We start from the raw sequence: 22,644 nt of genomic DNA on the forward strand, positions 1-22,644 counted from the left end.
CAGTGGCACCGCTGCTAGGACACACAGCAATTTGTGTACTGTTGTGCGTTTTGTGCCTCGTGACTTCCTGGGCAGGTCAGCCTGCGGCTGAGTATCTGTAACAGGTAGGGGCTTCTAGCAACCAAGTACTGTAGGTGAGGGTGTTAGGGTAATTTGAGCCTCAAGTCAGGAAGGTGACACCCGTCTACTTTTGGTGTTTTTATGTTTTTCTAGAATCATTTCTCCTGTTATACTGGTTTGGGGAGACAGTGTATGCAACTGATTGAGCACTGAGCAGTGACTCTTTACGCGCATTGCTCTTCTCCGCGGTAGCATGTCACATTTCTGCTGGGTGTCGGGGGACCTTCCTGGTTTTACCAGTCTCTGTATAGGGCAATTTAGTACATTCTGTGTAGGTGACAGATGAGTCAACAGACTATAAGGGCCAGATGTACTAAAGGGGGGTACACACGGAGAGATCCGTGCTTAAATTCTAAGCAATCTGACTAGATTGCTTAGAAGTTAAGCACGGGTCTCTCCGTGTGTATGTCCCTCAGCGATAGCGATGTGCGGCCCCGCGTGTCGCTATCGCCGGTGCTAGATTGGCCTGCATGCAGGTTAAATCTAGCACATCGCCCATTTCACCGCTGGGTGAAATGAGCGCCCAGTCTGCGCCCTCGCTTAGCACACATTGCGCTGTGTGCTGAGTGGGGGGGAGAGATGTGTGCTGAGCCGTCTGTGCTAGATCTCTCAGCACACATCTCTGCCAGTGTGAACGGGGCTTTAGCCTTTAACAGTGATAAAGCAAAGTGATAAACTACCAACCAATCGGCTACTAACTGCCATTTTTCAAACACATCTTGCAACATGAGAGAAGCTGATTGGCTGGTACTCTATTACTCCCCACTTTATCACTATTCAAGGCTTAGTATTTCTGGCCCTAATAGGTCTACGTACTAAGCCTTGAAGAGAGATAAAGTAGACGGACCAACCAACCAGCTCTGTACATAGATGTTTTTTATTTAATAAATTTTTTTAGAAAGGGTTTTAAAAATGCATCTAAAAAATAGATGTCATTCTAAAATATAGTTTTATTGTAGCAGCAAACTTGCCAACTCTTATCCTGTCAGTTAAATATGCAAATCGCTGTAGACTTAATAGGAGATGATTTATGGAAGGGTGAGAAGTTCTGTTTGCTTGTAATAAGAAACTGACCCCCTAACTGTTCCTTGTATGGTAGGACAATCCCGGTGTTGCAGGACGTTTGCAGTGCTGCCAAGAGTGGGGACGGGTCCTAGTACTAGGGGGGACATGGCCATATTGGGAAGCTGGGCCGTCTTTTCATATGGGCTTAATGGGCAGTTGCCCAAGGGTCCCAGGAGTATAAAGGCCCTATGCTGATAGCTGAGGGGGCCCTTTTTCCAGCAGTACCAGATTTTTGAAAATCGGCCCTGGGGAACCGGAGATATCCAACTGCTAAGCAGTGGTCCCCATCCGAGTCTGTTAATTGCTCTTCCCAGCCAGATGTCTCGGGTTCTGTCTGACTTAGAGTTTTTCAGAGGGTATACTACAAAAGCTGGGACTCTCCTCTTTCGGTGGACACTGGCAGCTTGTCTCTACTATGCCCAAAACCAGACATATCCCATTGAAAACTAATGGGCCCAACAGACTGGGTGACCCGCCGCCGAGTTGCCCGACCACCGATACAGCAGACGGGCAACCCGGCGGCGGGGGGGGAGTAAAGTTTCCTCACTCCCCCCATCACCTGGCGCCATAGCAATGCATGAACGAGCGCGGGGCCTCGCATCATTCATCGTTGGTGCCTACACACTGCACGATATGAACGTGTTCTTGTTCATTAATGAATGAGAATGTTCATATCGTGCAGTGTTATCTGCCAGTGTGTAGGGCCCTTAAGAAATCTATTTCCAGGAATTGGAGATATCTGCAGTCAAGCAGGCTGCCCTCCCACCGGAAAATGATGAATATTAAGCCCACTCCACTATCCACCTCTCCCCTGTGTATCAAACCCTGTCCTACCACCCTGAAAGTCATGTACCGGGACTCCTTCATTCAGCCCAATGCTCCTTCTACAGTTTAGTGTTCTCCCTCCCGTCCCATCTCCCACCATCTGTGAAGTAAAAAAGTAAAAAGCAGAAATTAAAGCTCCAGTCCAGGTCCTATATGCTGAGTGGAAGATAGAACACCCCCTACCGCCCGCAGGACATCAAAGCGGCCATTGATAGCACCTCCCACCCATACCACTGCAGGATGAGTAGGGTCCCCAGTGCATTGCTTTGCCCAGGGCCTACACTGCTGTAAAGACGGCCCTATTGGGAAGGCGTGGCCACACCCCAACAAAAAAAAAATGTGGAAAAAAAAAATAGCAGCATGTGATGGGCAGAGGATAGAGACTGCAGCCACTGAGCAGAAGCTCTATCCTCTCTCTCCTTGCCCAACATGCCAGTGCGCTCGGGGAGTGGACCCCTCCAATAAGCCTGGCCTTAGTAAAGAGCACCCCCTTCTTAGCGCCCTTTGCAAGGAGTTGGCAAGTGCTCCACTTCTTGCTGTGGAGGAAAGTGCTTCCATAGCGGGTGGCATAAAAATTGTCAAATTTGAGGAAAATACACCCATCTGTGAGCATGACTACACCCACCGGGAGGTGTGGCTATACCTCCAGTTTGCTGTACCCACACCTCTGGCTTTGGAGAGACTCTCACACCTTTATTCCTTTGTTTAAGAGTTATTTATATAGCATCAGCATAATTCATACTGGCGCTGATTCTAAAGTTGGACACAAAGTGGCTGCGTTTGCGTGAAGCAATCGAATTGTCGCTGCCCAATTAACACCGACAATAGCCCATTTCACGCAAAAAGACATCTGGCCAAGCCCTGTTTGACTCAGAATCACCCAGAGATACACAAAAACCTGTAATATCACTTCTGCGCATGCGCTGTACGCTAAAATATGCTCAGTGAACATGGAACCAGCCCCACCTTGAGTTTGCATTTATAATGTTCATCAGTAAGAAATACATTTTCTCTAACGTCCTAGTGGATGCTGGGGACTCCGAAAGGACCATGGGGAATAGCGGCTCCGCAGGAGACTGGGCACAAAGTAAAAGCTTTAGGACTAGCTGGTGTGCACTGGCTCCTCCCCCTATGACCCTCCTCCAAGCCTCAGTTAAGATTTTGTGCCCGAACGAGAAGGGTGCAATCTAGGTGGCTCTCCTGAGCTGCTTAGAGTAAAAGTTTAAATAGGTTTTTTTTATTTTCAGTGAGACCTGCTGGCAACAGGCTCACTGCATCGAGGGACTAAGGGGAGAAGAAGCAAACTCACCTGCGTGCAGAGTGGATTGGGCTTCTTAGGCTACTGGACATTAGCTCCAGAGGGACGATCACAGGCCCAGCCATGGATGGGTCCCGGAGCCGCGCCGCCGGCCCCCTTACAGAGCCAGAAGAGTGAAGAGGTCCGGAAAATCGGCGGCAGAAGACGTCCTGTCTTCAATAAGGTAGCGCACAGCACCGCAGCTGTGCGCCATTGCTCTCAGCACACTTCACACTCCGGTCACTGAGGGTGCAGGGCGCTGGGGGGGGGCGCCCTGGGACGCAATGAAAATACCTTAAATGGCTAAAAATACATCACATATAGCTCCTGGGCTATATGGATGTATTTAACCCCTGCCAGTTTTCCACAAAAAAGCGTGAGAAAGGCCGCCGAAAAAGGGGCGGAGCCTATCTCCTCAGCACACAAGCGCCATTTTTTCCTCACAGCTCCGTTGGAGGAAGGCTCCCTGACTCTCCCCTGCAGTCCTGCACTACAGAAACAGGGTAAAACAAGAGAGGGGGGGCACTAAATTGGCATATTAATATATACAGCAGCTATATTAGGGAAAAACACTTATATAAGGTTATCCCTATATATATATATAGCGCTCTGGTGTGTGCTGGCAAACTCTCCCTCTGTCTCCCCAAAGGGCTAGTGGGGTCCTGTCCTCTGTCAGAGCATTCCCTGTGTGTGTGCTGTGTGTCGGTACGCTGTGTCGACATGTATGAGGAGGAAAATGGTGTGGAGGCGGAGCAATTGCCTGTGTTAGTGATGTCACCCCCTAGGGAGTCGACACCTTACTGGATGGTCTTATGGAAAGAATTACGTGATAGTGTCGGCACTTTACAAAAGACTGTTGACGACATGAGACAGCCGGCAAATCAGTTAATACCTGTACAGGCGTCTCAAACACCGTCAGGGGCTATAAAACGCCCGTTACCTCAGGTCGATACAGACACTGACACGGACACTGACTCCAGTGTCGACGGTGAGGAAACAAACGTATTTTCCAGTAGGGCCATACGTTACATGATCACGGCAATGAAGGAGGTTTTGAACATTTCTGATACTACAAGTACCACAAAAAAGGGTATTATGTGGGGTGTGAAAAAACTACCCGTAGTTTTTCCTGAATCAGATGAATTAAATGAGGTGTGTGATGAAGCGTGGGTTTCCCCCGATAAAAAACTGCTAATTTCTAAAAAATTATTGGCATTATACCCTTTCCCGCCAGAGGTTAGGGCGCGTTGGGAAACACCCCCTAGCGTAGATAAGGCGCTCACACGCTTATCAAAACAAGTGGCGTTACCGTCTCCTGATACGGCCGCCCTCAAGGAACCAGCTGATAGGAAGCTGGAAAATATCCTTAAAAGTATATACACACATACTGGTATTATACTGCGACCAGCAATCGCCTCAGCCTGGATGTGCAGTGCTGGGGTGGCTTGGTCGGATTCCCTGACTGAAAATATTGATACCCTGGAGAGGGACAATATATTATTGACTATAGAGCATTTAAAGGATGCATTTCTATATATGCGAGATGCACAGAGGGATATTTGCACTCTGGCATCAAGAGTAAGTGCGATGTCCATTTCTGCCAGAAGAGGATTATGGACGCGACAGTGGTCAGGGGATGCGGATTCCAAACGGCATATGGAAGTATTGCCGTATAAAGGGGAGGAGTTATTTGGGGTCGGTCTATCGGACCTGGTGGCCACGGCAACGGCTGGAAAATCCACCTTTTTACCCCAAGTCACCTCGCAGCAGAAAAAGATACCGTCTTTTCAGGCTCAGTCCTTTCGTCCCCATAAGGGCAAGCGGGCAAAAGGCCACTCATATCTGCCCCGGGGCAGAGGAAGGGGAAAAAGACTGCAGCAAACAGCCTCTTCCCACGAACAGAAGCCCTCCCCCGCTTCTGCCAAGTCCTCAGCATGACGCTGGGGCCTTACAAGCGGACTCAGGCACGGTGGGGGCCCGTCTCAAGAATTTCAGCGCGCAGTGGGCTCACTCGCAAGTGGACCCCTGGATCCTGCAGGTAGTATCTCAGGGGTACAAATTGGAATTCGAGACGTCTCCCCCTCGCCGGTTCCTGAAGTCTGCTTTACCAACGTCTCCCCCCGACAGGGAGGCGGTATTGGAAGCCATTCACAAGCTGTATTCCCAGCAGGTGATAATCAAGGTACCCCTCCTACAACAGGGAAAGGGGTATTATTCCACGCTGTTTGTGGTACCGAAGCCGGACGGCTCAGTGAGACCCATTTTAAATCTGAAATCCTTGAACACTTACATAAAAAGGTTCAAGTTCAAGATGGAGTCACTCAGAGCAGTGATAGCGAACCTGGAAGAAGGGGACTATATGGTGTCTCTGGACATCAAGGATGCTTACCTCCATGTCCCAATTTGCCCTTCTCACCAAGGGTACCTCAGGTTTGTGGTACAGAACTGTCACTATCAGTTTCAGACGCTGCCGTTTGGATTGTCCACGGCACCCCGGGTCTTTACCAAGGTAATGGCCGAAATTATGATTCTTCTTCGAAGAAAAGGCGTCTTAATTATCCCTTACTTGGACGATCTCCTGATAAGGGCAAGGTCCAGAGAACAGTTAGAGGTCGGAGTAGCACTATCTCAAGTAGTACTACGACAGCACGGATGGATTCTAAATATTCCAAAATCGCAGCTGATTCCGACGACACGTCTGCTGTTCCTAGGGATGATTCTGGACACAGTACAGAAAAAGGTGTTTCTCCCGGAGGAGAAAGCCAAGGAGTTATCCGACCTAGTCAGGAACCTCCTAAGACCAGGCCAAGTGTCAGTACATCAATGCACAAGGGTCCTGGGAAAGATGGTGGCTTCTTACGAAGCGATTCCATTCGGCAGATTCCACGCAAGAACTTTTCAGTGGGATCTGCTGGACAAATGGTCCGGATCGCATCTTCAAATGCATCAGCGGATAACCCTGTCTCCAAGGACAAGGGTGTCTCTCCTGTGGTGGTTACAGAGTGCTCATCTCCTAGAGGGCCGCAGATTCGGCATTCAGGATTGGGTCCTGGTGACCACGGATGCCAGCCTGAGAGGCTGGGGAGCAGTCACACAGGGAAGAAATTTCCAGGGCTTGTGGTCAAACATGGAAACGTCACTTCACATAAATATCCTGGAACTCAGGGCCATTTACAATGCCCTAAGTCAGGCAAGACCTCTGCTTCAGGGTCAGCCGGTGTTGATCCAGTCGGACAACATCACGGCAGTCGCCCACGTAAACAGACAGGGCGGCACAAGAAGCAGGAGGGCAATGATGGAAGTGGCAAGGATTCTTCGCTGGGCGGAGAATCATGTGATAGCACTGTCAGCAGTGTTCATTCCGGGAGTGGACAACTGGGAAGCAGACTTCCTCAGCAGATACGATCTTCACCCGGGGGAGTGGGGACTACACCCAGAAGTCTTCCACATGATTGTGAACCGTTGGGAAAAACCAAAGGTGGACATGATGGCGTCCCGCCTCAACAAAAAACTGGACAGATATTGCGCCAGGTCAAGGGACCCTCAGGCAATAGCTGTGGACGCTCTGGTAACACCGTGGGTGTACCAGTCAGTGTATGTGTTCCCTCCTCTTCCTCTCATACCAAAAGTACTGAGAATCATAAGAAGGAGAGGAGTAAAGACTATACTCGTGGCTCCGGATTGGCCAAGAAGGACTTGGTACCCGGAAATTCAAGAGATGCTCACGGAAGACCCGTGGCCTCTACCTCTAAGAGGGGACCTGCTCCAGCAGGGACCATGTCTGTTCCAAGACTTACCGCGGCTGCGTTTGACGGCATGGCGGTTGAACGCCGGATCCTGAAGGAAAAAGGCATTCCGGATGAAGTCATCCCTACCCTGATCAAAGCCAGGAAGGATGTAACCATACAACATTATCACCGTATTTGGCGAAAATATGTTGCGTGGTGCGAGGCCAGGAAGGCCCCTACAGAGGAATTTCAACTGGGTCGTTTCCTGCATTTCCTGCAAACAGGACTGTCTATGGGCCTCAAATTAGGGTCCATTAAGGTTCAAATTTCGGCCCTGTCAATATTCTTCCAAAAAGAACTGGCTTCTGTTCCTGAAGTTCAGACGTTTGTCAAGGGAGTACTGCATATACAGTAGAGATGAGCGCCTGAAATTTTTCGCGTTTTGTGTTTTGGTTTTGGGTTCGGTTCCGCGGCCGTGTTTTGGGTTCGAACGCGTTTTGGCAAAACCTCACCGAATTTTTTTTGTCGGATTCGGGTGTGTTTTGGATTCGGGTGTTTTTTTCAAAAAACACTAAAAAACAGCTTAAATCATAGAATTTGGGGGTCATTTTGATCCCAAAGTATTATTAACCTCAAAAACCATAATTTACACTCATTTTCAGTCTATTCTGAATACCTCACACCTCACAATATTATTTTTAGTCCTAAAATTTGCACCGAGGTCGCTGTGTGAGTAAGATAAGCGACCCTAGTGGCCGACACAAACACCGGGCCCATCTAGGAGTGGCACTGCAGTGTCACGCAGGATGTCCCTTCCAAAAAACCCTCCCCAAACAGCACATGACGCAAAGAAAAAAAGAGGCGCAATGAGGTAGCTGTGTGAGTAAGATTAGCGACCCTAGTGGCCGACACAAACACCGGGCCCATCTAGGAGTGGCACTGCAGTGTCACGCAGGATGGCCCTTCCAAAAAACCCTCCCCAAACAGCACATGACGCAAAGAAAAAAAGAGGCGCAATGAGGTAGCTGTGTGAGTAAGATTAGCGACCCTAGTGGCCGACACAAACACCGGGCCCATCTAGGAGTGGCACTGCAGTGTCACGCAGGATGTCCCTTCCAAAAAACCCTCCCCAAACAGCACATGACGCAAAGAAAAAAAGAGGCGCAATGAGGTAGCTGTGTGAGTAAGATTAGCGACCCTAGTGGCCGACACAAACACCGGGCCCATCTAGGAGTGGCACTGCAGTGTCACGCAGGATGTCCCTTCCAAAAAACCCTCCCCAAACAGCACATGACGCAAAGAAAAAAAGAGGCGCAATGAGGTAGCTGACTGTGTGAGTAAGATTAGCGACCCTAGTGGCCGACACAAACACCGGGCCCATCTAGGAGTGGCACTGCAGTGTCACGCAGGATGTCCCTTCCAAAAAACCCTCCCCAATCAGCACATGATGCAAAGAAAAAGAAAAGAAAAAAGAGGTGCAAGATGGAATTGTCCTTGGGCCCTCCCACCCACCCTTATGTTGTATAAACAAAACAGGACATGCACACTTTAACCAACCCATCATTTCAGTGACAGGGTCTGCCACACGACTGTGACTGATATGACGGGTTGGTTTGGACCCCCCCCCAAAAAAGAAGCAATTAATCTCTCCTTGCACAAACTGGCTCTACAGAGGCAAGATGTCCACCTCATCTTCACCCTCCGATATATCACCGTGTACATCCCCCTCCTCACAGATTATCAATTCGTCCCCACTGGAATCCACCATCTCAGCTCCCTGTGTACTTTGTGGAGGCAATTGCTGCTGGTCAATGTCTCCGCGGAGGAATTGATTATAATTCATTTTAATGAACATCATCTTCTCCACATTTTCTGGATGTAACCTCGTACGCCGATTGCTGACAAGGTGAGCGGCGGCACTAAACACTCTTTCGGAGTACACACTTGTGGGAGGGCAACTTAGGTAGAATAAAGCCAGTTTGTGCAAGGGCCTCCAAATTGCCTCTTTTTCCTGCCAGTATAAGTACGGACTGTGTGACGTGCCTACTTGGATGCGGTCACTCATATAATCCTCCACCATTCTATCAATGTTGAGAGAATCATATGCAGTGACAGCAGACGACATGTCCGTAATCGTTGTCAGGTCCTTCAGTCCGGACCAGATGTCAGCATCAGCAGTCGCTCCAGACTGCCCTGCATCACCGCCAGCGGGTGGGCTCGGAATTCTGAGCCTTTTCCTCGCACCCCCAGTTGCGGGAGAATGTGAAGGAGGAGATGTTGACAGGTCGCGTTCCGCTTGACTTGACAATTTTGTCACCAGCAGGTCTTTCAACCCCAGCAGACCTGTGTCTGCCGGAAAGAGAGATCCAAGGTAGGCTTTAAATCTAGGATCGAGCACGGTGGCCAAAATGTAGTGCTCTGATTTCAACAGATTGACCACCCGTGAATCCTTGTTAAGCGAATTAAGGGCTGCATCCACAAGTCCCACATGCCTAGCGGAATCGCTCCCTTTTAGCTCCTTCTTCAATGCCTCCAGCTTCTTCTGCAAAAGCCTGATGAGGGGAATGACCTGACTCAGGCTGGCAGTGTCTGAACTGACTTCACGTGTGGCAAGTTCAAAGGGCATCAGAACCTTGCACAACGTTAAAATCATTCTCCACTGCACTTGAGACAGGTGCATTCCACCTACTATATCGTGCTCAATTGTATAGGCTTGAATGGCCTTTTGCTGCTCCTCCAACCTCTGAAGCATATAGAGGGTTGAATTCCACCTCGTTACCACTTCTTGCTTCAGATGATGGCAGGGCAGGTTCAGTAGTTTTTGGTGGTGCTCCAGTCTTCTGTACGTGGTGCCTGTACGCCGAAAGTGTCCCGCAATTTTTCTGGCCACCGACAGCATCTCTTGCACGCCCCTGTCGTTTTTAAAAAAATTCTGCACCACCAAATTCAAGGTATGTGCAAAACATGGGACGTGCTGGAATTTGCCCATATTTAATGCACACACAATATTGCTGGCGTTGTCCGATGCCACAAATCCACAGGAGAGTCCAATTGGGGTAAGCCATTCCGCGATGATCTTCCTCAGTTGCCGTAAGAGGTTTTCAGCTGTGTGCGTATTCTGGAAAGCGGTGATACAAAGCGTAGCCTGCCTAGGAAAGAGTTGGCGTTTGCGAGATACATCTACCCAGTGGGCTGTCACAGTCATATAGTCCTGACCCTGCCCTGCTCCACTTGTCCACATGTCCGTGGTTAAGTGGACATTGGGTACAACTGCATTTTTTAGGACACTGGTGAGTCTTTTTCTGACGTCCGTGTACATTCTCGGTATCGCCTGCCTAGAGAAGTGGAACCTAGATGGTATTTGGTAACGGGGGCACACTGCCTCAATAAATTGTCTAGTTCCCTGTGAACTAACGGCGGATACCGGACGCACGTCTAACACCAACATAGTTGTCAAGGACTCAGTTATCCGCTTTGCAGTAGGATGACTGCTGTGATATTTCATCTTCCTCGCAAAGGACTGTTGAACAGTCAATTGCTTACTGGAAGTAGTACAAGTGGGCTTACGACTTCCCCTCTGGGATGACCATCGACTCCCAGCGGCAACAACAGCAGCGCCAGCAGCAGTAGGCGTTACACGCAAGGATGCATCGGAGGAATCCCAGGCAGGAGAGGACTCGTCAGAATTGCCAGTGACATGGCCTGCAGGACTATTGGCATTCCTGGGGAAGGAGGAAATTGACACTGAGGGAGTTGGTGGGGTGGTTTGCGTGAGCTTGGTTACAAGAGGAAGGGATTTACTGGTCAGTGGACTGCTTCCGCTGTCACCCAAAGTTTTTGAACTTGTCACTGACTTATTATGAATGCGCTGCAGGTGACGTATAAGGGAGGATGTTCCGAGGTGGTTAACGTCCTTACCCCTACTTATTACAGCTTGACAAAGGGAACACACGGCTTGACACCTGTTGTCCGCATTTCTGGTGAAATACCTCCACACCGAAGAGCTGATTTTTTTGGTATTTTCACCTGGCATGTCAACGGCCATATTCCTCCCACGGACAACAGGTGTCTCCCCGGGTGCCTGACTTAAACAAACCACCTCACCATCAGAATCCTCCTGGTCAATTTCCTCCCCAGCGCCAGCAACACCCATATCCTCCTCATCCTGGTGTACTTCAACACTGACATCTTCAATCTGACTATCAGGAACTGGACTGCGGGTGCTCCTTCCAGCACTTGCAGGGGGCGTGCAAATGGTGGAAGGCGCATGCTCTTCACGTCCAGTGTTGGGAAGGTCAGGCATCGCAACCGACACAATTGGACTCTCCTTGTGGATTTGGGATTTCGAAGAATGCACAGTTCTTTGCTGTGCTGCTTTTGCCAGCTTGAGTCTTTTCATTTTTCTAGCGAGAGGCTGAGTGCTTCCATCCTCATGTGAAGCTGAACCACTAGCCATGAACATAGGCCAGGGCCTCAGCCGTTCCTTGCCACTCCGTGTGGTAAATGGCATATTGGCAAGTTTACGCTTCTCCTCCGACAATTTTATTTTAGGTTTTGGAGTCCTTTTTTTACTGATATTTGGTGTTTTGGATTTGACATGCTCTGTACTATGACATTGGGCATCGGCCTTGGCAGACGACGTTGCTGGCATTTCATCGTCTCGGCCATGACTAGTGGCAGCAGCTTCAGCACGAGGTGGAAGTGGATCTTGATCTTTCCCTAATTTTGGAACCTCAACATTTTTGTTCTCCATATTTTAATAGGCACAACTAAAAGGCACCTCAGGTAAACAATGGAGATGGATGGATTGGATACTAGTATACAATTATGGACGGGCTGCCGAGTGCCGACACAGAGGTAGCCACAGCCGTGAACTACCGCACTGTACTGTGTCTGCTGCTAATATATAGACTGGTTGATAAAGAGATAGTATACTCGTAACTAGTATGTATGTATAAAGAAAGAAAAAAAAACCACGGTTAGGTGGTATATACAATTATGGACGGGCTGCCGAGTGCCGACACAGAGGTAGCCACAGCCGTGAACTACCGCACTGTACTGTGTCTGCTGCTAATATATAGACTGGTTGATAAAGAGATAGTATACTCGTAACTAGTATGTATGTATAAAGAAAGAAAAAAAAACCACGGTTAGGTGGTATATACAATTATGGACGGGCTGCCGAGTGCCGACACAGAGGTAGCCACAGCCGTGAACTACCGCACTGTACTGTGTCTGCTGCTAATATAGACTGGTTGATAAAGAGATAGTATACTCGTAACTAGTATGTATGTATAAAGAAAGAAAAAAAAACCACGGTTAGGTGGTATATACAATTATGGACGGGCTGCCGAGTGCCGACACAGAGGTAGCCACAGCCGTGAACTACCGCACTGTACTGTGTCTGCTGCTAATATATAGACTGGTTGATAAAGAGATAGTATACTCGTAACTAGTATGTATGTATAAAGAAAGAAAAAAAAACCACGGTTAGGTGGTATATACAATTATGGACGGGCTGCCGAGTGCCGACACAGAGGTAGCCACAGCCGTGAACTACCGCACTGTACTGTGTCTGCTGCTAATATATAGACTGGTTGATAAAGAGATAGTATACTCGTAACTAGTATGTATGTATAAAGAAAGAAAAAAAAACCACGGTTAGGTGGTATATACAATTATGGACGGGCTGCCGAGTGCCGACACAGAGGTAGCCACAGCCGTGAACTACCGCACTGTACTGTGTCTGCTGCTAATATATAGACTGGTTGATAAAGAGATAGTATACTCGTAACTAGTATGTATGTATAAAGAAAGAAAAAAAAACCACGGTTAGGTGGTATATACAATTATGGACGGGCTGCCGAGTGCCGACACAGAGGTAGCCACAGCCGTGAACTACCGCACTGTACTGTGTCTGCTGCTAATATAGACTGGTTGATAAAGAGATAGTATACTCGTAACTAGTATGTATGTATAAAGAAAGAAAAAAAAACCACGGTTAGGTGGTATATACAATTATGGACGGGCTGCCGAGTGCCGACACAGAGGTAGCCACAGCCGTGAACTACCGCACTGTACTGTGTCTGCTGCTAATATATAGACTGGTTGATAAAGAGATAGTATACTCGTAACTAGTATGTATGTATAAAGAAAGAAAAAAAAACCACGGTTAGGTGGTATATACAATTATGGACGGGCTGCCGAGTGCCGACACAGAGGTAGCCACAGCCGTGAACTACCGCACTGTACTGTGTCTGCTGCTAGTAATATATAGACTGGTTGATAAAGAGATAGTATACTCGTAACTAGTATGTATGTATAAAGAAAGAAAAAAAAACCACGGTTAGGTGGTATATACAATTATGGACGGGCTGCCGAGTGCCGACACAGAGGTAGCCACAGCCGTGAACTACCGCACTGTACTGTGTCTGCTGCTAATATATAGACTGGTTGATAAAGAGATAGTATACTCGTAACTAGTATGTATGTATAAAGAAAGAAAAAAAAACCACGGTTAGGTGGTATATACAATTATGGACGGGCTGCCGAGTGCCGACACAGAGGTAGCCACAGCCGTGAACTACCGCACTGTACTGTGTCTGCTGCTAATATATAGACTGGTTGATAAAGAGATAGTATACTCGTAACTAGTATGTATGTATAAAGAAAGAAAAAAAAACCACGGTTAGGTGGTATATACAATTATGGACGGGCTGCCGAGTGCCGACACAGAGGTAGCCACAGCCGTGAACTACCGCATTGTACTGTGTCTGCTGCTAATATAGACTGGTTGATAAAGAGATAGTATACTACTAATATTATATATACTGGTGGTCAGGTCACTGGTCACTAGTCACACTGGCAGTGGCACTCCTGCAGCAAAAGTGTGCACTGTTTAATTTTAATATAATATTATGTACTCCTGGCTCCTGCTATAACCTATAACTGGCACTGCAGTAGTGCTCCCCAGTCTCCCCCACAATTATAAGCTGTGTGAGCTGAGCAGTCAGACAGATATATAATATATATAGATGATGCAGCACACTGGCCTGAGCCTGAGCAGTGCACACAGATATGGTATGTGACTGACTGAGTCACTGTGTGTATCGCTTTTTTCAGGCAGAGAACGGATATATTAAATAAACTGCACTGTGTGTCTGGTGGTCACTCACTATATAATATATTATGTACTCCTGGCTCCTGCTATAACCTATAACTGGCACTGCAGTAGTGCTCCCCAGTCTCCCCCACAATTATAAGCTGTGTGAGCTGAGCAGTCAGACAGATATATATAATATTATATATAGATAATAGATGATGCAGCACACTGGCCTGAGCCTGAGCAGTGCACACAGATATGGTATGTGACTGAGTCACTGTGTGCTGTGTATCGCTTTTTTCAGGCAGAGAACGGATTATAAATAAAACTGGTGGTCACTATCAGCAAAACTCTGCACTGTACTGAGTACTCCTAATGCTCCCCAAAATTAGTAAATCAAGTGTCTCTCTAATCTATTCTAAACGGAGAGGACGCCAGCCACGTCCTCTCCCTATCAATCTCAATGCACGTGTGAAAATGGCGGCGACGCGCGGCTCCTTATATAGAATCCGAGTCTCGCGATAGAATCCGAGCCTCGCGAGAATCCGACAGCGTCATGATGACGTTCGGGCGCGCTCGGGTTAACCGAGCAAGGCGGGAAGATACGAGTCGCTCGGACCCGTGAAAAAAAACATGAAGTTCTGGCGGGTTCGGATTCAGAGAAACCGAACCCGCTCATCTCTAATATACAGCCTCCTTTTGTGCCTCCAGTGGCACCTTGGGATCTCAATGTAGTTTTGGGATTCCTAAAATCACATTGGTTTGAACCACTCACCACTGTGGACTTAAAATATCTCACATGGAAAGTGGTAATGCTGTTAGCCCTGGCTTCAGCCAGGCGTGTCTCAGAATTGGCGGCTTTATCCTATAAAAGCCCTTACCTAATTTTTCATACGGACAGGGCAGAATTGAGGACTCGTCCTCAATTTCTCCCTAAGGTGGTTTCAGCATTTCACTTAAACCAGCCTATTGTGGTGCCTGCGGCTACTAGGGACTTGGAGGATTCCAAGTTGCTGGACGTAGTCAGAGCCCTGAAAATATATGTTTCCAGGACGGCTGGAGTCAGGAAATCTGATTCGCTGTTTATCCTGTATGCACCCAACAAGCTGGGTGCTCCTGCTTCTAAGCAGACGATTGCTCGTTGGATTTGTAGTACAATTCAGCTTGCACATTCTGTGGCAGGCCTGCCACAGCCAAAATCTGTAAAAGCCCATTCCACACGGAAAGTGGGCTCATCTTGGGCGGCTGCCCGAGGGGTCTCGGCTTTACAACTTTGCCGAGCAGCTACTTGGTCAGGGGCAAACACGTTTGCTAAATTCTACAAATTTGATACCCTGGCTGAGGAGGACCTGGAGTTCTCTCATTCGGTGCTGCAGAGTCATCCGCACTCTCCCGCCCGTTTGGGAGCTTTGGTATAATCCCCATGGTCCTTTCGGAGTCCCCAGCATCCACTAGGACGTTAGAGAAAATAAGAATTTACTTACCGATAATTCTATTTCTCATAGTCCGTAGTGGATGCTGGGCGCCCATCCCAAGTTCGGATTGTCTGCATTACTTGTACATAGTTATTGTTACAAAAATCGGGTTATTGTTGTTGTGAGCCATCTTTTCAGAGGCTCCTTCTGTTATCATGCTGTTAACTGGGTTCAGATCACAAGTTGTACGGTGTGATTGGTGTGGCTGGTATGAGTCTTACCCGGGATTCAAAATCCTTCCTTATTGTGTACGCTCGTCCGGGCACAGTATCCTAACTGAGGCTTGGAGGAGGGTCATAGGGGGAGGAGCCAGTGCACACCAGCTAGTCCTAAAGCTTTTACTTTGTGCCCAGTCTCCTGCGGAGCCGCTATTCCCCATGGTCCTTTCGGAGTCCCCAGCATCCACTACGGACTATGAGAAATAGAATTATCGGTAAGTAAATTCTTATTATCATCCACTTGAAGCTTCAGGTCATTTAACGCTTTAAACCAAATATTGCTGCTTGTTGAATCCACCCCTTCCCATACTTGCATACATAGCATTTGTCTGGATGCCAAGAATAGTTAAACAGGGATATATATAACTGTATGACAATGACCAGTGCTGTCTTAACAGCAGTGTAGGCCAGGGTCGGACTGGCCCACAGGGGTACCAGGGTAACCACCGATAGGCCCCACTGCCTGAGGGCCCACTCCTTCCTCTAGGGATCAGGTTCCAGACTGTGCACTTGTATTATACATGGTAGATATGTTGCATTACACTGCACTAAACTATTGCATATTTCAAGCCTCTGTGGAGGCTGGCCACACCTCTAAGTATGGGCCCCTATCACTGCATTCCCCCGGTGGGCCCTTCATGCCCCAGTCCAACACTGGTGTAGTCCCCTGGGCAAAGCAATGTACTGGGGCCCCTACCTATCCTGCAGTGGTAGGGGTGGGAGGTGCTATCAGTGGCAGCTTTGATGTCCCGCCGGCGGTAGGGGGTGTTCTATTTTCCTCTCAGCATGTAGGACCTGGAGCAGTAATTTCTGCTAATTACTCCTTTACTGCACCAATGCTGGGAGATGGGGCAGGAGGGAGAACACTAAAATGTAGAAAGAGGCATTGTACTGAATGAAGGGGCCCCGGTACATGACTTCCAGGGGGTAGGGCAGGGTTTAATACACAGGGGAGGGGTGGATAGTGGAGTGGGCTTAATATTCATAATTTTCTGATGGGAGGGATGCTTGCTTGAATGCAGATATCTCCAGTTCCTGAAAATAGATTTCTTAGCTTTCAATGAGGTAAAACACTAAAGAGTCCCAACTTTCAGGAGGTGCTGGGGACTTGGGGATCAGAGTTCAGGAGCCAGAACAATACACTGATAAGAATATAAAACTGCATAGCAGGCGTGTGTAGCTGGAGCAGGGACCAGCTGCTGGAAGGCTGATATTTCTGGTTCTGGGCAAAATAGAGACAAGCTGCCAGTGTCCACCAAAAGGGGAGAATCCCAGCTTTTGGGTTATATCCTCGGAAAAACTGTAAGTCAGACAGAACCTGAGATATCTGGCTGGGAAGAGCAATTAATAGGCTCGGATGGGGACCACTGCTTAGAAGTCAAATATCTCAGGTTCCCTAGGGCCGATTTTCAAAAATCTGGTACCCCTGGAAAGAGGAGACCCTCAGCTATCAGCCTAGGTCCCTTAGACTCCTGGGGCCCTTGGGCAAGAGTCCATTGAGCCCATACAAAAAGACGGCCCTGGCAATGACATATAACTCTTGGGGGGACTGGTGTTGGGGTTTTTTAGCTGCTAAATACTGTTATGTGCAGTAGCTGCTTGTATATTAATCCATTGAGCCTCTACTGATGCTCTTCTTACTTCCAGGTGGCTGTCATGGAGTTTGGCTGCAGATACATTTATGTAGATCAGTCCAGGAGTAGTACTGAACTGTGCAGCCATCCGAAATCGGTAAGGGCCACTGAGGTCCAGACTGGTAAGTAGTGATGTACAGATTAATGCACATTAATACTACTCGTTTTTCCACAGCAATAACTGACTTGTTTTGTGTAATACATCCAGAATATACCACTTGGTACACTTGCCATCATTAGCACTGATTATTCCTGCTCATTATTAAATGCATAGAAAGTTTAAACCCACATATAAAAGTGACAGATGAAGCACAGGTGCTTTAATTCAAATGGGCCGATGCACTGACATTAGGGATCAGTTATCCTGGCATGCATTATCCTACTTCCCAGCCAGTGCCCAATGACCATGCTGTTGTCATAACACAAGAGGAGAATGTGCATTGATGAAATCTGCAAACTACCACTGACAAATGAAATGTTTACAGCAGAGAGTATGACGTTGGCTTTCCTCTAGTTACTGCATGTCCTGGCCAACCCTGACCAGAGTAGCTGATCCTCTATAGTTGTTCCATCTGATTGATATATTTATAGCTGATCATTTTTAAGTTGCATTCTGTATTAAATATTAATCCATTATTGTATAATAAAATAAACCATTACCTCTGGACCAGTGCAGTGAGATTAAATTCCTACGCTCTATAGGTAGATCTGGAAGGTAGGACTATGACATCACTGTGGGCGTTTGAGTGCCCTCACATTAGTGCTACCGCAACCACTAAATGTGTAAATTATTCATGTGGGGAATGGGGTACCATGATCACCCCCAATCATTTTTAAGAGCTAGGTAAGATGCGATGGTGAGGAAATTGTGTATAAAGTATGTGCTGCCTGAGTGAGGAGTGATGCACTATTCGTACACTTGGGTGGATCATTTTACCTTACTCTGGATCATCTTACCTTACTCTGGAACATCTTACCTTACTCTGGATCATTTTACCTTACTCTGGATCATTTTACTTTACTCTGGATCATCTTACCTTACTCTGGAACATCTTACCTTACTCTGGATCATTTTACTTTACTCTGGATTATTTTACCTTACTCTGGGTCATTTTACCTTACTCTGGATCATTTTACCTTACTCTGGATCATTTTACTTTACTCTGGATCATCTTACCTTACTCTGGAACATCTTACCTTACTCTGGATCATTTTACTTTAATCTGGATTATTTTACCTTACTCTGGGTCATTTTACCTTACTCTGGATCATTTTACTTTACTCTGGATTATTTTACCTTACTCTGGGTCATTTTACCTTACTCTGGATTATTTTACCTTAAGGGCCCTACACACCTAGCGATTGGCTGCCGAGGTGTCTAACGGGCGATACGGCCGGCGGGCGACCCCGCAGCAGAGGGATGCACTGCATGCTAATATGGACGAGATTGTTTTTATTGGCTTACATGTTTAAACAAGCCGGGCACCAACTATGAACAAGCACGGGGTCGCACATCGTTCATTGTTGGTGCATACACACTGAAAGATATGAACGATATCTCGTTCATTAATGAATGAGATCGTTCATATCTTTAAATGAAATCGCTAAGTGTGTAGGGCCTATTACTCTGGATCATTTTACTTTACTCTGGTTCAGGCTACATTATTTTGGATCATTTTACCTTACTCTGGTTCATTTTACTTTACTGTGTATCATGTTATCTTACTCTGTATAATTTTACTTTACTCTGTATCATGTTACCTTATTCTGGATCATTTTACTTTACCCTGGATCATGCTACCTTACTATGGATCATTTTACTTTACTCTGTATCATGTTATCTTACTCTGTATAATTTTACTTTACTCTGTATCATGTTACCTTATTCTGGATCATTTTACTTTACTCTGGAGCATTTTACTTTACTCTGTATCATGTTATCTTACTCTGTATAATTTTGCTTTACGCTGTATCATGTTACCTTACTCTGTATAATTTTACTTTACTATGGATCATGTTACCTTATTCTGGATAATTTTACTTTACCCTGGATCATGTTACCTTACTCTGGATCATGTTACCTTACTCTGGATCATTTTACTTTACATTTTACCTTACTCTGGACCAGGCTTTTTCAACCAGTGTGCCGTGGCACACTAGTGTGCCGCGACCAGTTGCAAGGTGTGCCGCGGAGCCAGAGCAGCTTCCTGCACCATCAGAGTGAACTGTTGGCCCGGGATCTTCTTAGAGGATCAGTCGTGCTCCGGCCATGACCTATGCCTTGAAAACAATGTGATATCATAGGTCACAGCCGCCGCATCTCACCACCCAGCCAGCCCACCTGCCTGCATACACATCTTCCAGTTCCCGCCTGCATACACAGCTTTCCTTGCCTACCCACATCCACACCTGCCTGACCGCCCGCTGCTCTGTATTCGCAGAACTCCACTATGAACAACCCCCGCCACTGAGGGACAGGAAGGAGGACAGCTGATAATATTTGTTATTTTATTTCTCCTGTGGGGAACAATAGTATTTCAATAGGATTTATGTGGGGAGAATAAGAACAATGTGAATAATTCATGTGGGGAGCAATAGGATTTATGTGGGGAACAATGTGATTGTTTTTTCTGTGTAGGCCAATGCATGTGTGGATTTTTTTTATTTATTTTTTACTGTGAGGGCCAATGTGTGTGTTTTGTTTTTTTCTGTGGGGAACTGATGGTGTGCCTTGGCAATTTTAAAATATTATTCGGTGTGCCGCGAGTAAAAGAAGGTTGAAAATCACTGCTCTGGACCATTAGGCAAAGTAATGCTGCAGACCCTAGACCTCATCAGTCACAACTGGGACTGTGGTCTGACACATTTTGCCAAGTTCTGAAAAGCATTATCCGCTGTAGCCTATGGGCTAAAATATTACCAGAGAGGGTATCTCCATATCGCACTATGTGTTATGATTCCAGTACTTCTGACCAGAGGAGATCTTATGACAGAGGCCAGAGTACTGGAAGGAAATGCTGGTTACGGGAGCGGGAAAGCCTAGTAACCCCTGGCGCCCTAACTCCGTTGTCTCGCCCGTGTAATCAGAAATCCCCTGCGAGACTATGGTTGCTTGAGCCCATGGCAGCCGCGTTTGAAGGGCGGATTATGTCTGCCCAACTCCGATGCCCCCTCAGGTCTTAATGGGAGACAAAGGGAAATCCGAGACAGGGTGATAACAAGGGGCCCTCTGACTAAGCAACCAGGCCAGGGGCTACAAGCTAACTAACTTAAACCAGAAGTATGTGCGGACAAACCGCCAGGGAAAAGGACAACCAAAAATCCACTAATCCGTTACTCCTATCCAGCACCGCTGGATACCAGAGTGGATTTGTGGGAGCGGAATCCTCCGCAAAAGGCTCCGAAACACAATATAACCAAATAATAAATAGTAAGCGGTCAAGCCGCAACACACGGCTACGCCGCGACTCACGAACACCACAGGATGTTAAAGGTGCTCGGTCTGGACTCCAGGAAAAGATGACAACTTCCGAGTACTGGACCACTGAGGACAGGAACGACCGGATAGAACAGGACTGGAAAACTCTCTGCAACTGACACAGCAAACAGGAAGCTATTACCGGCGTCTGTGAGAAGTCCTGAGAGTGCCTTTAAATGGGAGCCCTCCAATCAGGAGCCAGACAGGGCTAATTACAACATGCCGTGCAGCTGCATGCTGCACGGCCAGGAACCAGTGAGGTGATTAACTTAGACCCAGCAACGGGGAACGCGGTCCGACAGTGGCGTCCCCGTTGCTAGGGTCTGTGCGGCTCCGTGCGCCCGGCGTCTAGCGTTGCTAGGGAGCCGGCGGCTGTCCGCATGCGGCGTCCCTAGTTGCTAGGCGCCGGGCCGCACTGACGAGCGGACCCTCGGCGCCTAACACTATGGGGGTAATTCAGACCTGATCGCTAGGGTGCATTTTTTGCATCCCTGTGATCAGGTAGTCGCCGCCTACAGGGGGAGGGGGAATTCGCTGTGTAAGTGTGCGTTCGGATGTGTAGCAGAGCTGCACAAACTATTTTTGTGCAGTTTCTGCTCAGCCCAGGACTTACTCTTCCAGTGCGATGATCGGTGCCGGAGCCTCGTCCCTCCTGCGTTTTTCCGGCCACTCCTTGAAAACGGTCAGTTGCCACCCACAAACGCCCTCTTCCTGTCAATCTCCTTGCGATCGCCGGTGCGTTCACAATTTTCGCACCATCCCATCCCTGCCCGGTGATTCCCGTTGCTGCGGACCGCTGTGCCTGCGCATTGCGGTACATACGCATGCGCAGTTCAGACCTGATCGCCCGCTGTGCGAAAACGTACAGCAGCGATCAGGTCTGAATTAGCCCCTATATCTGCTGGACCATGGGCATGTGCAGGATCTTCTCCAGGGCATCTAGGACGTGAGATCTTCACAATGGGGAAAGTGTCCCGGAAGACAAATATGACAAATAGCTCTGCTATATCGGCACTGTCACCTGAGAATTCAGTCGTTTAATTATTGATTGAATAATAAATAGGCCACTAAAGGGGACCCAGTCAGCATACCGGCAGTCGGGATGCCAGCAGTCAGAATACCGACACTGGTCAGAAGACTGACATGGATCACAATGCCGGCTCTGGAATGACGACTGCCGGCATCCTGATCGTAAGTATGCCACGGCGCGTTAGGATCAGGCTGCGGGGGTGGTGAGGAGGGAAAAGTTAGGGTTAGACTGTGGGGAGGGAGTTAGGAGTAGGCACTAAGAAGGGGGGGTTAGACACTAAGTTTAGAGGGTTAGGCTGCAGGGAGGTGGGGGGGGGGGGGGGTTAGGGTTGGTCACCACCGGGAAGGGCTAGAGTTAGGCTGGGGGGTGCAGTTAGGGTTAAGCTGTGGGGAGGGAGGGTTAGGTTTAGGCACTAGGAAGGGGGGGGGGGGGTTAGTCACCACCGGGGAGGGCTAGAGTTAGGCTGGCAGGGGGGGGGGGGGGAGGGCTAGAGTTAGGCTGGCGGGGGGGGGGGGTGATAGTTAGGGTTAGGCTGTGGGGAGGGAGGATTAGGTTTAGGCACTATGGTATAAGGGCTGGGGTCAGGCTGCGGGGCAGTGACCAACAGTGGCATCCCGGCCGCCAGGATGCCGATAGCGGGGCGAGCGCATCGAGGCCCCGTGGACCCCCACA

At 48.1% G+C, this 22,644-nt stretch overlaps 1 protein-coding gene across 2 annotated transcripts in view; it reads left to right on the forward strand.

Moving 5' to 3' along the window:
- The window catches only part of LOC134966004 (circularly permutated Ras protein 1-like), a 231,235-nt gene that overhangs the window by 91,785 nt on the left and 116,806 nt on the right, over positions 1–22,644 (forward strand). Inside the window, exons 1-2 of one of the 2 annotated variants that reach the window (XM_063942454.1) lie at positions 34–104; positions 17,478–17,586. In XM_063942454.1, the coding sequence (XP_063798524.1) occupies positions 17,487–17,586 (100 nt within the window). In that variant the 5' untranslated portion in view covers positions 34–104; positions 17,478–17,486. Of the gene's footprint in view, positions 1–33; positions 105–17,477; positions 17,587–22,644 lie in introns of those variants that run through there. The other variant, XM_063942453.1, reaches the window with a different exon arrangement.

Source organism: Pseudophryne corroboree, chromosome 10 (assembly GCF_028390025.1).
Source record: "Pseudophryne corroboree isolate aPseCor3 chromosome 10, aPseCor3.hap2, whole genome shotgun sequence".
Lineage (NCBI taxonomy): Eukaryota > Metazoa > Chordata > Amphibia > Anura > Myobatrachidae > Pseudophryne > Pseudophryne corroboree.